This window comes from Plectropomus leopardus, chromosome 22 (assembly GCF_008729295.1).
Source record: "Plectropomus leopardus isolate mb chromosome 22, YSFRI_Pleo_2.0, whole genome shotgun sequence".
Classification (NCBI taxonomy): domain Eukaryota; kingdom Metazoa; phylum Chordata; class Actinopteri; order Perciformes; family Serranidae; genus Plectropomus; species Plectropomus leopardus.
The window spans coordinates 20,625,756-20,642,983 of NC_056484.1; the positions used below are offsets into that span (position 1 = coordinate 20,625,756).

The 17,228-nt window shown below is 40.7% G+C and overlaps 2 protein-coding genes across 6 annotated transcripts in view; both read left to right on the forward strand.

The window, feature by feature from the left end:
- Nucleotides 1-3,814, forward strand: part of nap1l1 (nucleosome assembly protein 1-like 1) — a 35,687-nt gene extending 31,873 nt beyond the window's left edge. For all 3 annotated transcript variants that reach the window (XM_042511091.1, XM_042511089.1, XM_042511090.1), the window contains one exon: nt 1,944-3,814. Coding sequence is in view for 2 of the 3 variants with exons in the window: in XM_042511089.1 (XP_042367023.1) it covers nt 1,944-1,982 (39 nt within the window). In the remaining variant the exon portion in view is untranslated. The remainder of the gene's footprint in view (nt 1-1,943) is intronic.
- A 1,692-nt stretch (nt 3,815-5,506) lies between these two features.
- Nucleotides 5,507-13,665, forward strand: phlda1 (pleckstrin homology-like domain, family A, member 1). Of its 3 annotated transcripts, none has more exons than XR_006107072.1 (2): nt 5,507-5,673; nt 10,202-13,665. XR_006107072.1 is itself a non-coding variant. In XM_042511733.1 (2 exons), the coding sequence occupies exon 1, from the start codon at nt 7,051-7,053 to the stop codon at nt 7,525-7,527; it is 477 nt and encodes a 158-aa protein (XP_042367667.1). In that variant the 5' UTR covers nt 6,919-7,050; the 3' UTR covers nt 7,528-7,566; nt 10,202-13,665. The 3 variants fall into 3 exon arrangements, 2 of the variants coding, with proteins under 2 accessions (XP_042367667.1, XP_042367666.1); XM_042511733.1 differs by lacking the exon at nt 5,507-5,673 and adding an exon at nt 6,919-7,566; XM_042511732.1 differs by lacking the exon at nt 5,507-5,673 and adding an exon at nt 6,974-7,566 and having other exon boundaries at nt 10,041-13,665.
- The last annotated feature ends 3,563 nt before the right edge of the window (nt 13,666-17,228 follow it).

The window sequence follows — 17,228 nt, forward strand, 5'->3', positions numbered from 1 at the left end:
TCACCTCCAGAAGTGTCTGTCTGTTGGAAGGACGCCCGACCCTGAGTATGGTGGGGTCTTAATTATCTCTGTGCACTCTTCATCCCTTATTTACTCAAGTGTTTCCTTTTTTTTGGCAGCTAATTGATTTGAGCACAATGACCTGAGGTTCGGTCTCAAGTGTTTACATTTATTATCCTATAGCAGCCCCGCCAAAATATGATGTCTGTTTTAAAACACTTTTCCAAATACACAAGTATCTTCTTCCCATGTACTTTCTTAAAAGGCTTAACAATGAGCTGTTTAATCTCATTTACTCACCCATTGTCACAATATTAAGCTTTCTATCTACAAATTTAGTACCAAAATATTGTAATCACTAACCAAGGGAGATAATGTAGATTAGTATATTCAAAGGCTCATATTTGCTCCTTAATCTGGTTTGTACTTTTTTTGGCCAGGCCTTTACTCAGCTGATTTACCTTATCACTGATATCTGTGTTGATATCAGTCATTTAGAAACTGTTTCCATGACACAGTTTGATATTTGAGATTGGTATAAGCTATATAAGCCACTTAAAACTATCTAGCCTCACTGTAGACGGTATGGAGCCTGTGCGCACTCAAGTGTTAATTCTTCTTTCCCACCTTCTAAGTCAAGCACTTTAAGCGCAGTGAAGTACTGTGAAGTACCACAATACAAATCTGCAGCTGGTCTTCATGGAGGGACGTCCTGTGGTTCAGTTTAGGACTTCACCTCACTTGACACCGAAGTGCCCAGCAGCTTCAGCCTGGAGGCATCGAGTTGACTGTTTTAAAGGAATAGATTGACATTTTGGGAAATGCACTTTCTTGCTGAGAGTTAGATAAGATCAATACTACCACCATCAAGTCGTTACACTAAACATGAAGCTGAAGCCAACACGTAGCTTAGCATAAAGACTGGAAACAGGGAAATGATTTTTTGTTTTTTTTTGACTGTTGATTTTTGTTGTTGTTGTTTTAGAGATGAAACGACAAAATTTACAGGAAGTTAGGAACTTAAGTACCGGTTACGGTTCATTTTTACTCCTATTACGTATGGAAAGAGATGCGTCTGTTTTAAATGTTAAATGTCACTGCCTTCATACTTCCATGTGTCGTTTATGTTGGCATAGATACAGCCATTCTATATGCCGTCTATGCAGCCATTATTTAGATGTGGATGGAGAATTCTGTTCACTAATTTCACTCTTTATTACTATATATTATTTGTTACTGATGGATTCCACCATTACTTGAGACGGACTTGTGTAATCATTGCATTCATTAGAATGCTACTCCGACAAACCATAGTTGTGATAGTGTGTGTAATCTGAATGTCACAGTCCCCGCTTTTTTTTTTAGGAACCGCCAGTTAAAGTAATTTCCATATTTGAGTACTTACATTAAATTGTTAGGGTACTCGAGTACTTAGACAAAAAAAGTACTGAGAATAGTAACGTAAAACATGTGCAATTTGAAATAAATATATTAAAAAAACTAGGAAAATTGGCAAACTTTCTGTTGCTGCCCGTACAAAGGTTAGACAACACACTGAAGGACCGTCTCCAGAGTCCAGAGCTGCTCTCCTCAGTCAGTTTGCCAGGTTTGCACAAGCTAACAGAGCAGCTTAAATCTGACACCGAGATGTTTAACGGTACGGACAAACTTATACAAACACCTAACACTATTTATTAAACCTGTTAAGTACTCGAGTACTCGTGCCTATCCCACTTCATATCTGTGTTATTTGTGTTATAAACTGTCAGAGATAAACAACTTCTCAGATGTTATTTAGAATTTGTGGCAGCTTGTTGAATGTCTTGAATTTGCTTTGCTGTGTGTAGATGTGATTTATGGTATGCTTGTGCGTGTGTGTGTGTTTTGTAATGTTTTTCGTCTTAACAACATCCCCCCTCTCTACCCCCTGTGATTTCTTACAGAAGGATGCAGCCCCCCCAGCTGAGTGCAAGCAGCAGTGAAGCCCGGCCCGGCTGCCTTGAGGATCAACTGCACTGTAACAGCTTCTCAAATTTAAAAAAAACAAAAAACAAAACAGATTAAAAAAAAAAAAAATAGTTACTTACCGCCTTATAATGTTTTGTATTTTTCTTGGTAGAGAATTTGAAGAAAAAAAAGTTTCAAGATTTTTGTTACAAAAACTCATGGTAATATACTGGGAGCTGTGTGGCTCAATATACATAGTATTTTACTAGACCTGTTTTTTCCTTCTCTTCCTCCTTCTCTGTACAATAGATAGAATACAGGAAAAAAGTCTCCCTCAAAAAGCATGAACTTGTTTCTTCACTGCTAAAACTAGTTTGGGTTCTTGTGAAGTCTTTTGTTGTATTTGCTCTTAGACAACAGCTGTGGTTTAGACTGCATCGCGGTAACGTCAATTTATATAACTCCCCCTCCTCTTTCCCCTTCCTCCTACCAAAGCTCCAGGTTGGTCAGTTCCGGTCGTCCCAGGTGAATTTTTTCTTTCTTTTAAATTCTTAGCGGGGCCTTTAGCACTTGTAAAAGCACTGTAGCATTTCCAGCTCTAGTGACGGAGGACGGATGGGTGACATGCAGCCCGGTGTCTGTTCCAGTTTATCTAATCTTGCTGAGCATGGGATCCGGAGTTGGTGTTTTTTTTTTCCCTGCGCCACTTGTGCTCAACTACTTTCCACTCTCGATACATTCCAGTAAGCAGACTGGCTGGCACCGTCGGCGAACCCCCAAGAGTCTCTTCAACCGGATGGACTCATCTAAATTGAACCAAAATGTTTTGTTTCGACCTCTTTGTCACACCGTTGGTCGCTCCCAGGGCTCGCTACAGCCCGGTCGAGTCTCTTTAACATTCCAGAGAATTCTAAGAAGAGGCTGAGGTGAGGGGCCGCTTCAGGGCCGCCAATGACTCAGTGCTTCAGGCTCCTCGTAGGCTCGCAGTGGCTGTTGTCTTTTCTATAGCACTTTGTACTAGTGTGTGTGGTGTACCAGTGGCGTCCTATCATTGGTTAGCTGTCTGAGTACTCCTTGTTAGCAGCACTTTGTTAGGCGCCCCCCCGGCCCAAACGGCCGCAAGGGGGCGGTGCTGTAACCCCCGCTCTGTGGAGTTCAACCTGTGCTATCTGGTTTTTAAGCGCATTGCCTTTCTTACCGGCGGAGGCACACTTGGCCTGTTCAGAGAGGCTTCATAGGAGGGTTGGGCAGATGTAGCACAGCCAACGAAAACCAGGTTTTGAAGTGTCCGCGGACACGTCAGGTTCACCAACCCCCTCCCCCTTTTTCTCACATGGAATTTACCTTTACCTTCGTGACAGGTCAGGTGACTCACTCGGACCTCGTCCCGGCCAGGTCTCAGTTCATTTTTTTATCACTGTGAAAGAAAGAGGGGAAGCGTGATAAGGCCATCGTCTTGGCCAATGACCCACCAACCCCCGCCCCCCCGCTAAACCCCCGAAAAACTCCTTCCTTTGTTTACCCAGAAGGCCACAGGAAAGCATGTCAGAGCAATACTTACAGCCAGGAGGGGCACCGAGAAGAAACCGTAGCCTGCCTCCCTCCCACTCCATTCTTAATGCCTTCTTCAGTTGTGAAACAGCCACACGCTGGTTGTGTCGGGCAGCATCGTGTCCGCCGTGGAGAGCCAGGGTACTTCTCATTCTGCAGGGAGTATTCAGAGCATGTTCATCAGAAAAAGAGGACGTGAAAGGGTTTCTGTAGGGTCCTTCTGAGCAGCTGTTGTCAAGGCAAAATGCTATGCTACAAAATACTAATGTACTCAATAACTGTACGTGTATGTTCATGAATAAATTGGTTAAACATGTCTAACATGGTCGGCTGTGCTCGTGTGTGTTCGTGGACATTTTCTTGGAAATGTTTAACCTGTAGAGACTGTTTGGCACAATTTACACGCTTCTCATTCTTCATTTTTTGTATAAGTTCAGCTGTGTTCGTGTATATGACATACATTTTGGCAAGATGTGTTTTTGTTTAATCTTGGAATTTTCAGCTCAGCTCCTACAAGTCTAAAATACACTGTGCAAACCAGAGTGTTACATTCATGTAAAGTAGAAAAAATACGCCACTGAAACCCGTTCAGACTGCAGTTCTTGATCCCACAGCCATCAAAGCATAAAAACATGCACTATTATTTCTGGATGAAATTCTGGATTTTGCCTTGGAATTTTTACTGTTTTCCACCTGATGATGTCTTTTTTCTCTTTTTTTTTTTTTTTTTTTTTTTTACCACATTTGGCATGTGGAGAAAATCTGTGCCATTTACACTAGGTGCACTGTCTCAATGTTTCTGCAAATCATTCACATCCCAGTTGGTGATTTTTAAAAAAAATAATTCAATTGCAGTATACTAAAAATAGTTTGTTTTTTTTCATCTAAAAACAGTTCCATAACAAAAACCTGGCATTTAACGGGGATAAAAATTCAGTAAATTAAAGTATATATGACAATATTGATTAGGATTAATGGTTTAAAAAAAATAAAATAAAGGGAGAAAATCAATATATATTTTTATAGCCTGATATTGAAAAGTGCATTTTGTATGCAGTGATATTTGTGTCAGTATTTGACACTGTACAAAAAATAACAATTGAATATGAAAATAATTATATGTAAGTATATTGAAAACAATTTCTTCTTTTGTGCTATTTTCATCTAAATCATAGTGGCATCACAACACCTGGCATATAAAAGAGTCTGAAAATTTGATATTTATGATTTGGACTGATGGTTAAAAATGTAATGCAACAAAAGTAGAAGATAATGTATAATATTTTTTAAATGTTCATTTTGAGAAGTGCATTTTGTGCACAGAGAGATACCAGGATGTGTAATTGTAAAGTGGTCCTAAGGGCAAAAGAATTGTTTTCTAATCACACACGTCCCTTTATTTTTTTTTATATATTATAATTGTAAACGCCCATTCCTCCAGAAAATTGACATAAAAACAGCTATCACAAGCTGCTGGTCCTTGGACTGGCATTTTGAGCAAGTATTTTCATCCACTAACTCATGCCAGCAGAGGGCGCCAGTGCTGTGAGATTGCACAGTGTTTGACACTGACTGGCCTCCACTGGGAATATTGACCCATCAGATGCCACATTGACACTGAGACAGCTGTTAGACTTAATGCTGTAACAGTGATACAGTATTTCTCACACAAAGATAGAACAAATGAAGCTGGATATAAATGCAGGAGGTGGCCAAAATAATAATAACAAAAAATAAAATTATATATCTTGGTCTGGCATTTTGAGCAAGTATTTTCATCCACTAACTCTATATATATATATATATATATATATATATATATATATATATATATATATATATATATATATATATATATATATATATATATATATATATATATATAATATATGGGAAGCCAGGCAACTGTTTTGGGCTTCCGGCCAGTAGGGGGCCCCCGAGGGCTGACAAATTTTAACAACAGCGGTTGCTCAAAAGAAGCAAAGTTTGCAATGACAGTAGAAATCCTCCCGAAGGGGGCCCCATCTGACAGCAGTCACTCCAGTTGCGATTCATGTGAAAACTTCAGTTTGTCAGTGAAAGTCACTGAAAGAAAATGAAGAGTAGCTATCCATCGGGAAGTGAAAAAAAAGAATGAGGAAAAAAAGAGGAAGAGGAACACGAAGCAAGACAACAGTAAGTGGAGCAGATAATTATGGCTAAATAATGTTGAATAACATAAATGCAGGTAGCAGCAGCACATTATGGCGTTTGTTCTTCCATGTTTAGCATTAGCTTGGTAACTCAGCTAGCACAGCCACCTGCTGTGTGCAGCTCTGCTGGCGCTGGCGGAGTCGGGACACCGGTGGCTTTGCTAGCAGGCTGAAAGAACGTGAATAAGCTAACGTTATTAGTTAATAGTTTTAACACTTCATAACCAGTCAACTTGGTCTTCTTGGGCAACGTTACCTGAATAAGCGCGGTCTTTTCCATTTGTAGAGTAATGTTTTAGCTGTGGTTTTATAAGGACACCAGTTATGGAGTGATTTTGAGTGGGTGACACAGTTAGCTTAGACACCAGCTTTCTCCATAATGTTAGCTAACTGATGAAAGCTGTGTCCGACAGAGCTAACTGCCAAGCTATGAATGCTATGAAATTTGGATGAAATTTGGACAAGTGTAAAGCTATTCTAAATAATTAAAGTGTATTGGTGTATGTTATTTTGCTATGGACAGTGGTGTGTTATTATTTTATTGTATTTTCCATATCTGTGGTGATTTTTCGATACTTAAAGTTGCATATTTTTTATTAGGCCTATGCTGTTAAATGGAAAAGCCTAACCAGCCATGGGTAATCTTTATCTGGGTATGCACCAGACCCACAGTCCGGGTCGGGTTTGTTAGGACTGTCAGAGGCTCTGGTGGGTGTAGTGTGAACAGGCTTTTTGGCCATTGTTAACACTTTTGTGTGTGTGTGTGTGTGTCAGATTATTAATAATTCAATGGTGAAGAAGGCTGGTTGGAGGAGCCCCTTGTGAATTTTTGCCAAGGGCCCCTACAGACTCTAGAATTGCCACTGCTCTTAGCCAAATCAAAAAAACATAACTCCCCCTCCCTTATTATAAATAACGAACAGTCCCTTAGGCGTCCTTGTCCTGAAAACATTGAAGACCCCTGCGCTGCTGTTTTGTGTATTGACGCCTAATAATCTTGTCACAAAAATATCTGTTTGCCTCTAAAATAGAAATTTTCAAAATAATGAAGTGGCTTTCAAAGTAAAGCGCAAATGATCGCTCTTATGAGCAGGCTGTTGTTGTCGGTGTCTCAGGAGGCTGGGTGCCACTGAGGGGGGCGGTGCACCTCTCCGGCAGACCCCTCCCGCCCCCAAACCCCCCTCACACACTGTGACCAGCAGCCAGACAGCCAGACGGGCAAGCAGCCTCCTCACTACCCGCTGGCTCCGCAGTCATAGCAGCGTCTCATGCCTCCGCCTGCTCCTGGATAGACAGCCGTCCATCTGTCCATCCGTGCGTCCACTACAGCAGCCAGGAAGGTGGGAGCGTCAAGGTGAAGATGCTGGAAAACGGGAGGAAGGTGTTCAAGGAGGGTCTGCTGGAGAAGCGGAGCGACGGGCTGCTGCAGCTCTGGAAGAAGAAGCACTGCGTCCTGACCGAGGACGGCGTGCTGCTGCTGCCGCCCAAACAGCACGACCAGCCGCAGCACCACCAGCCGCACCACGGCGGCGGAGGAGGAGGCGGAGGGGACTCGGGCAAAGTCAAGGAGCTGCACTTCGCCAACATGAAGACGGTGGACTGCGTGGAGCGGAAGGGCAAGTACGTGTACTTCACGGTGGTTATGACGGAGGGTAAGGAGATCGACTTCAGGTGCCCACAGGACGAGGGCTGGAACGCGGAGATCACCTTGCAGATGGTCCAGTACAAGAACCGGCAGGCGATCCTGGCCGTCAAGTCCACCCGGCAGAAGCAGCAGCTGCTCGTCGTGCAGATGCCCGGGCAGAAGACGATCCGCAGCTCGCCAAATGTTGCGTGACCTGCGGCGAGTCCCGCGGACAATGGTGCACCATCAGCGGTAAGACATCCACAGAGATTGATGCAGGGGGGCTCCCCAGGTCTGGGGACCACCTGGGGATCCCCTCCCATATTAAGGACCCCGTGTTTGTGTTATTCCCTGGATATTTGTGCTATGAAAGAGGACGCCTGTTTGCATCACAGGTTCCTGTGTCCTACTTCACAGATCTAACCCTAATCGATCATTCTGCCAGAAGGGGACCAAATCCTACAGAATGTGGATTTACTTTGGCGTAACGAAAAGTTTGGAAGTGAAAATGTGCTGGATACCCATTCACAGGCAGGTCTAATATTTAATACAAGGAGAGTTTCTCCTTATCCATAACATATGGCTTTACGCGCGGAGATCAATAGATGTAAATTTCGCACGTCGGGTTATTTTTTACATTAACATTGAAAAAAATAATATTTGTTTATGAAGTTCATTGAAAATAAAATTTACAGGGGACACGTTTAAGTTCACAGTGTTGAAGTTGAACATTTGAAAACTAGTAAATTATGCGTCAGAGACATTAAATTATGCACAAAGACGCACAGGTTGCGCGCAAAAATCCATCACGTGAATCCAAGATGTTTTTCACTGTATGCGCATACACTGGCTTACAAATTTACTCTGACACTAACATGAACTGTAGCGCAGCCGGCAATATGTCCCACATCAGAGCCTACAGAGCTGTAGAGTCAAACTGCTCAGCACAGCAGCTCATCTCACTCAAACTTTGATAATCAGTGAAATGTGCTGCTTTGTTCCCGTTCGGAACACAAATGGAAGTCTGTGGTAAGCTACACTTGCTGTCACAGTGGGGTAAAATATCAATGGCGTGAACATCCGGAAATAATGCAGTCACATTCTGTCATTCTGATAAATTACAGGCATAAGTCACCAAACGTGGAAACTGGTCCTGCACAGGCTGTGATCTGAAGGGAGACGTTGTAACATGAGACTCCTAACACTGTTAGGAAAAGGATTGGTGCAGTTTTTTTTGTAAGAAGCACAAATTTCCAAGGATTTTTCTTTAGATGGGTAAAAAATCTTTAAGACTTAAAGTAGCTGTGGTAAATATTTGAGTATTTGTCCTCAAGATCAGGGTTTCATTTTCCAGCTGGCCACCAACGCCATGCAACATTGACATTTGGTTGAATTTCGCCTGTGATGTCGTGGGACCAAAATGTAATTATAGGAAAATATTTAATGCCAATGCCAATATGACATAGCATACTGATATTTTGTTGATTTTAAGTTGTGTTCTTACATAACCAAAATTCAGTGTCTTCTAAATGTCTGGTGCTAACATCAACACAGAATAATGACATTTAGTCATAAAGTATAAAGAACAAAACTCAAGGTCTGCAAAGCGCCATAATGTTAACGACCACACAACGTAAAATTCTTTAGACATTTCAAATATTGTCAAATGGATTTTTATTCCAATCAAAATTTGGTGTCTGTCCAACTTAAGAGTCCAAGAGCTTTCTGACGTCAAATTGACGTTTTGTGCCAGCGGAGTTCACTGTAGTGTTAGTTAGTTAGTGAGCAGCAGGGTCGTAGCAGTGTCTTATGTGAGCCACCACTCTCTGGGCCTATAAGACTTTGGGGAATTTAGCAATGTTGGTAGAGTTAATATTTGGCTTTGTTTTTAATTAATGGCACATAATGTGTTTCCTTAGGCTGATTCAAGTATTTGGAGACTTAGTATATCAGGGTTTCCCACACATTAGCTTATTTGTGGCAGCTCGCCACGAATAAAACATCTGCCGCCACAAATTGACTTTGTGTTTTTGAGGTGGACCTTTCTTTAGGTGTGCTATTACAATATATATACCATTTGCTTGTTCATTGCATTACACTCTCGGAACACAGAGCATACTCTGTGCACAGACGGGGCAACAGAATGTCAGACGTAGTGAAAGTGTAAAGTAACCGTTAATTCTGTTGGGTTTAAAAGTTTGCATTCACTCAAATCAGCTGCTTCTCTCATCCATTGATCTGAACTCATAGACAGATCAATTATCCACCCTGCGAGTCACAAACTCATGAACTCAGAGAGTTCTGCTTGTGTTCATGGACCTGCAGAAACTTCCAAATTTACAGAGGTGACACAGAATGATACAAAGGATCACGAACATATTGAAAAGGAAAACAAAAAATACACAAAAAAGAGTTTGCTGGCATTGCCCCCCTACTGCCACACATATACTCTAGTTCTGTGGGAAACATAATTTTTCAAATTATTTTTAGGCCAACAGAACAATTGACATTAATAAATGAAGGATTCAGTATTTCTTCACTAAAACGGTGTTATTGGCAATTTAGAGAGGGCTTTTTAACATGATTGATTTTTGTCTGACCAAAATTATCTGATAAATAGTTGTGTGGGGGTAGAGGATTTAATTAATGACCTCAGTATTTCTAAAATGTTTGCTATGGCCCTGCTGAGCAGTAATCCTCACTCTCTGGTTGTTTCTTTTATGTAGGGAATAAATCCACAGTGTCAGTATGAGTTGGCGTCAATGGTTTGATCCAGACTGTTGGAATGAAATGAGCAGCCCGAGGTCCCGTTATCAAGCGACTTTAGATTCGCCTCCTGTGTCAGGCACCATCAGTCTGCAGTCTGTCTAATTGATTGCATCCGCAGGTTAATTGGACACTCAGCTGGAGGATGAATATTGACGCGGGCTGCATCTCCCCCTGCCGCTTCACCACACCGTCTCCAGGAGAACCCCTCTTCCGTGTGATGGCGTCCACAGACCAGCGTCCCCTTTTCAATACAGAGACTTATTTCACAAAAGACTGATGGACAAAAAGCATGTGAGAAAACAACTACCGTGCATTGGGTTTATCCCTTATTTATTAGATGTGTATATATATTTTCTATAAAAAAAAGTTATGTTGTTGATGAATGTTCAGTGTGTTTGTTGCTAGAGTGGAACAGGAAATACTCACTCTGTGGTTCCCAGTCCACATGTTACACATAAAGTCCACTGGGAATACTAGTTATCTTAGGACAGCTGCTGTAGGTTAGTCTGATCACTTCATTCCCGGTACAATTTGTCATCATCCATGTTTTCATTTTTCAACTGAACCAAAGAATCATTTCAGTGCATTTCTCTTTTGTGCAGTGTTCCAGCTCAGAATATACTATACTCAAATACTATAGATATATGATGAGATACCTGCATGACTAATTTGTTTGACTGCTTGATTTATTTATAGCCACAGTTGTATTTTCATTGTGTACATTAACCATAGCTAACAAAGCTATCTCTTGCTTTCTTGTGAGTCTTAAGTCTGAGTAAGGTACCAGCTTAATACCCTGCGTTTGTTTTCAGTGGCTACAGAGAAGAGTTATACCGTGAGGACGTAACATGCACAGCTGAGTTTTTATTATATTGTCTGCTCTAAAGATAGTTTAATTAATTGCATTAAATCGTAGTGGATGGGAATGAAGTGGCATCTGAATTGATATGTGTAGTCTGACAACAAAAAGGTGGCAATACTACTTCAAACTGATCATCAAAAACAAAAAGGTGGAGTAGTTTGACATTTTAAAATTTGAAGACATTCAGAGCTACTTCCTCTATTAATCATCGAAGCTGTGTGCATTTTATTTAGCCCTGCTGTGTCAGTGTATAACTGCTCTGCAAAAGACGCTAAGCTTGGGCACAGCCTAAGAGTCCATGGAACAAATTGGTCTTGTTAATGAACGGTGTCAAATTATTGCCCATTAGCTTCTGTTAAGTTCTGCTAGCCATATTTAGCTTGCTTGGAGTAAGTTAGCCACTGCGCTAACTAGCTTGCTTAGCGCAACGCTGCGTTCAAATGGAGTTGTGTATCCCATGTTCATGAGTTTATATTAATAGCTCCACTGTTGTGTTATGCATGACCTCATAAGAGGACATTTTTGGAGAGCTAGAGCAAGTTCACAACTTCGTGTACATGACTTCCAGTGTCGCAGACAGGGGCGCTTACTGCGCTAACTAGCTTGCTTACTTTAAGTTAGCTACTGTGATAACTAGTAAGTTAAGACTAAGTTATTGTGCTAACTAGCTTGCTCACTGTTGTTAACTACTCTGCTATCTGGTTTGCTCTCTTTAGGCTATGTTCTACTGTCTAAATCAGTTTGCTTCCCCTATGTTAGCTACTTTTCTAATTTCTAGCTTGCATAGCCTAAATTAGGTTCTGTGCTAACTGGGTTGATTAGTGACAGTTAGCTGCTGTGCTAACCAACTAACTTACTGCTTATTTTAAGTTAACAAGCTGTTGTTAGTAACAAAAGAGACCTTTTATGATTGACTAGTACTAGCATGTTTCCAGTAGGCTAACATATTTGCATTTAGCTTGCCAGCTGAAGGATTACACCTCATTCATTTTAAAAGGGTCAATCACTGCGGGGCATATGGCATGTTTCTCTAGTTTCTGGGAAAACACAGCACATTATAGCTGAGTGTCTTCCGCCTGACCCCCTGCACACGTGAATGGCACAAGAATAATTAACTTGGCTACACTACAGCTCCTCCTGTGTAAAAGTTGATTGGACCCAAAGGCTCAAAATGTGCCAAAAGGGTCATTTTAGCAATGTATTCATGGCTTGAAAGACGTCTCTGTGTTTCTGGTCCAGTCTTGTGACCTCACAGCTAAGAGGCTGTTCCGTGGGGTTTGTGTTGTATGACTCTCTTATCGTCATGAGAAGGATTCCTCTCCAATAGTTTGTATTTTCCTACAATATTGGGACAGGGGTTGAAAACTTTTGTCGACAAAATAACCATGTTTGCAGCCACTTAGCCAACTGCTGAATTTCCAGTGTCACAAATGCTGTGAAACTTTGCCATTTTTTCTATTTTGCCTTGAGTTGTTTCAAAGCAAACATTTATCACAACCAGTTAGATTGTTTAGGTCTCTGCAGCAGCTCTGCCTCTGAGAAATTTGTCATAAAAACATTTCTAAGGGACTGTTCTTTATTTATCAGAAGAGGGGATGGCTCTGGTGTGACTTTTTTTAAATATTATTATTATTTTTATCATGAGAATATATTTCCTTGAGCATCCCTGAGTGACTGGGGGGAATGCACGACCTTCCCTTCACCACAAATAACCTTTTGTTTTCATAATCACATCATATGTAGGTATCCATGAAGGCACCAAGCAGACATGGGAGTGAAAAACTGTGCACAACAGTGGCAAAATCAGTGCATGGCGGAAGTTAGTGGATTTTAAAAACATACATTTGGAAGTTAAAACTTGTAAACAAAATCCTGGAGTTGTTTTGTTTTTTCCAGTGTCTGCTTAGTACTAATGTTTTGGCTGTTTTTTGGCAAAATTTTTAAGTAAGACGTGATTTTTAAGACTTAAGAGTACATTGTGCATGATGTGTTCAAGGATTGTCAAAATTTGAAAATCTTACAGTTTGTCTTTACAGTTTCTGGCTGTGATATTAATAGTGTAATGTTGTTAATTCTTAAACAAATCAAACAAACACACAAAAAAAACCCTCTTGCACCTGATACCGGGATTTGGGTTCAGAGGGTATCTTAAATAAAATACAAAATACAGTGATTTCAGGTTGTACATCCCTTCCCTTAGACAAAATGAAAAAACCACAAGACACCCTCCCTAGTGATTAAATATTTTTGACATGCTCCCCCAAATTGCGTTCTCATAAATACTTAACAGTCCCTAATTTGCAGCTTTTATAAAATGAAATGAAAAACAAGCATTGAATAATGTGATTGCTGTGAAACTAAAGATGGCGATACATTTAGTAACGCCCTCTGTTGTTTTTCTCATGATGATGGAGCGATGTTATTTCACTATGGCTCATGTTGTTTCCTGTTTTTCTGAAAGTGTTTTCCAGTGCTTTCCCCCTCTTTGCCAGTGTGTCGAAGCCAAGTCAACACATGCCTCCGTGTCGTTGTCATCTCCCACGCCGGGTAATAGCTGTGCCCTTTATCTAATGTGACTGGTGTGATGCTTCTCTGCTGACATGCCTTCCCGTTGCCATCATCACACACACAGTTATAGCTGTGCCCTTTGTAGCCACTGTCTGATTTCTTATTCCAACGTGAGATCTATTTTCATACCTCGAAAAGATACATTCCATTAAAAAAACATTTAAAAAAACGAAACGTCTTGTGTGGTTTCTTTATTTTTCTCTGCAAAACAGATACGTGTCAGGGCCCTGTGGTCTCGGCGGGGTCATTTAAATGACCTGTTTAACTAGCCGCTGCTCTGTCGGTCTCCAGCCTTTCATGCTTTACAACCGCTGAACCTTTCACCCCCTGTTTCCTGGTCTAAAAGTAGAAGCCGTGTAGAGAATTGGGTTTCACTGCCAGTTGCTGCCGCTCAGATAAACTGCCAGCGCGTAATGTCAAAAGCACACGTGGCTCCGACTACTCTCCTGTCTAAAGCTGAGCTAATTCAATTAAACGCGGTGCACATGACGGCATCCTTTCTGACACCCCTGCCAGACAGGAACATCGCTGTGTATGGAAGCAGCTCATCACTCAAAATATTGAAGTCTGGACCTCAGAGTCACCTGCTACCCCAGTCCTTGAATGCTTTTCCTCTTTTTGTATACTGCATACAGATGGAAAAAAGGTCACACTGGTGGAAGCATAAGTGCATTTGCACTTCAGACATTCAGCAGACGCTCTTATCTAGAGTGACAGCTGATGTCGTTGATCACCAAAATCACAGGCGAGAAATATTAAAGCCAGACTATGTAACTTATGCTGAACTGTGACCATAAGTGCCAATTACAAATATTACACAAGGGCATTATACTGACGTCTTAAAGGGTCAGTTATATGTAGCTTTGTAGTCATTTTGTGTCTCTTTATAGTCATTTTTGAGTCTTTGTGGTTGTTTAGACAATTTTTGTAGTTATTTTCTGTCTCTTTGAGGTTATTATGTGTCTGTGGTTGTTTTGCCCATGTTTATAGTAATTTTGTGTGTCTTTATTGTTTTGTGTTACCTCTTGGTGGTTGTTTTGCTCATTTTTTGTAGTTATTTTGCATGTAGTTATGGTCATGCTGTGTCCCGGTGGTTGCTTTGCCATTATTTGTAGTAACTTGGTTTATTTCTTTGGTTCTGTGCCCCTTTGTGGTTGTTGTTGTTGTTCTTTTTTGTTGTTGTTGTGTGTCTCTTGCTGGTTGTTTTTTGCCTCTTTGTAGTTGTTTTATGTCTCTTTGTGGTTGTTTTTGTGACTGTATGGTTACTCTGCTCTCTTTCACTGTTATTCTGGGTCTCTTTGTGTTTTTTTTTCTTTTTGTGTCTCTTTGCGGTCATGTTGTGTCTCTGTGATTGCTTTACCCAGTTGTGTAGGTATCTGATGTCTCCTTGTGGCTGTTTTGAGTCATTTTGTGGTGGTTTTGTGCCTCTTTGTGGTTCCTGTGCATCTATTTGTTGTCTTATATATCTTTTTCAATCTCTTTCTGGTCAGCACGCATTTATTTGAGTGATACTTTTACACTTTGGAAACCTGTGTCTGTACCTGTATAGGCCCACTGGGTATCCATACATTTAACTACCAACAAAGAGCATTATTTTTGGGAAACTTTCTGACATAATGGACAAGTGAAATAACTTGTTACAAAATGTTCTCTTAGTCTTCAGCATAAAGAAAAAATCTGTATGGTGTTCACATGAACCTATATAATATAAAGAAGATCCGTGAGGACACGAGTCTTGTTGTTGACGACCCTCTAACGTGGCGGTGACGCTCTTTGAACTCCAGCAGCAGCTGTTCGTCAAACTTTACATAAGACGCCTCCGTAGCTCTGTCTTGGCATGTAAGTTGACTGCCAAATTATTCCTCACCATTTCCATCTCTCTTTGATCAGGAGGAAGGCGGAGGGACTTGTGACAGCAGGTGCATGTGTAGATGGTCCCAATTTGACCTGTTGACTCACGAAGAACAAGTTGGAGTGTTAGTGATATGATTCCTTTGAAAGACTGTATTGTAGTAAAGAAGAAATGTGCACACTGCTTTTGAATTTTAAATATTTATTATGCCAGTACCCTCATAAGTCTTATTTCTAAAAGAATAAAGCTGGCAATATTCATTTTTTTTTCTGTTGTCAATGAATACCATGAAAAGACTCAAATTAACAATGTGTTAGTCCATCTCGCAAATAGTTTGAACTTCCCTGATATGTCTGCTGCACTCAGTGATAACTAAAAACAGCTGGGCAATGTAGTTTTAACCAAATGGGACACATTCTGAAGGAAATAGAGCATTTGTTGGGAACTATTTTTAGCGGTGGATTAATACACATTTGGTACTCTTGTATTTCTAGCAGCAGTATGATGTGTAGTTCACTTATGTGTTTTTTAATGATGTATATTATGATAGAAATCTGCAGCTTTTAATGTAATAATTCCACAAATGTAATACATTTCCCACAAACATAGTAGCAGTTGCCTACTACGAAGGTAATACATAATTTCCTGCAAAGGAAATAACTTTTACCCTGGGAAGTTATTACAATTTTGAAAGTGGAAGATTTTCACCTTCCTACAAACATACAACACAAATCCTGAAATTCTGTATTACGTTTGTGGTAGGCAACTGCTATTGTGTTTGTGGAACTGTATAACGTTTGTGTGATTATTACATTAAAAGCTGCAGATCTCTTTTGCGTTTGTGGCTTATTACATACATACTGTATATCACAAAACAAAACTAAACCCCTCAAAAATTCACTAAGTCTGAGTTGATGTTTTGGTCCGCTGGAGGAACAAGCCTTCATAGCAGCATAGCTTTCTGTTGCAGGCATTGGTCTGCTTGCGTCATCTGGTAACTGTGGCCACTCTGGGCAACAACAGACCGTCATGATGAAGTTATGTTGACAGACAAGCCTCCCTCTCTGAGCCTGTGTGTCCTCGTCTTCTCTAGACATAAACACACAGTGGGCTGCATGAACTCCATATTTTCCCCTTCCCTGTGGCATCTTGTCTCTGACTTCACACAAGGCCTCTATTTCACAGCATCTTTGATTTTTTCTCTGTATTTGAAACATCCAGACCAGAGAGCAACTCTCATGCTACACACATTGCTGAAATGTCCTGTGTCTTTGTGTCTGTGAAGAGTGAAAAAGCCAGCCCATAAACACACCATTTGTATGTACGCCACAGCGCGGCCTGTCAGACGGTGCATGAAAGTTGTCATGCCTCGTTGATTTTATAGTGCCGCATTCACATGTTTCTAAATCCCAGGATATTCAGAGTAATCAATAACCTTCCCAGGATCCATTTTATCTGATGAGGGCTGGATGACATTATGAGCTCTGCAGCATAAGAGTGCCTCGGAGGGTTATTGGTCCATAAACTGAATGTTACTGAAAGGTGAGAGCAGGCTTTTTATCTTAAACACCTGTTGGTAAGATTACTGTGATATAAAGATAAATTCTGTCTAGGAGTATATTTTTGGTTTTAATGCTCCGTAGGCCGACATTAAAAGGATAGTTTGGATTTTTTAAAAATTGGGCTTGTATGAGATGCTTATCCAAAGTCAACGTATTACATACAGTAAATGTCAGTCAGCATGCCCCTATTTGGAGAAGCAGGCTCAAATTCGGCACGAACGCTTAGCAATATACTGCTGTGGATGGGTGTCAGCAACAAAATTAATTTTAGCCACCTAAGAAAGTCACACTAAAAAAAAAA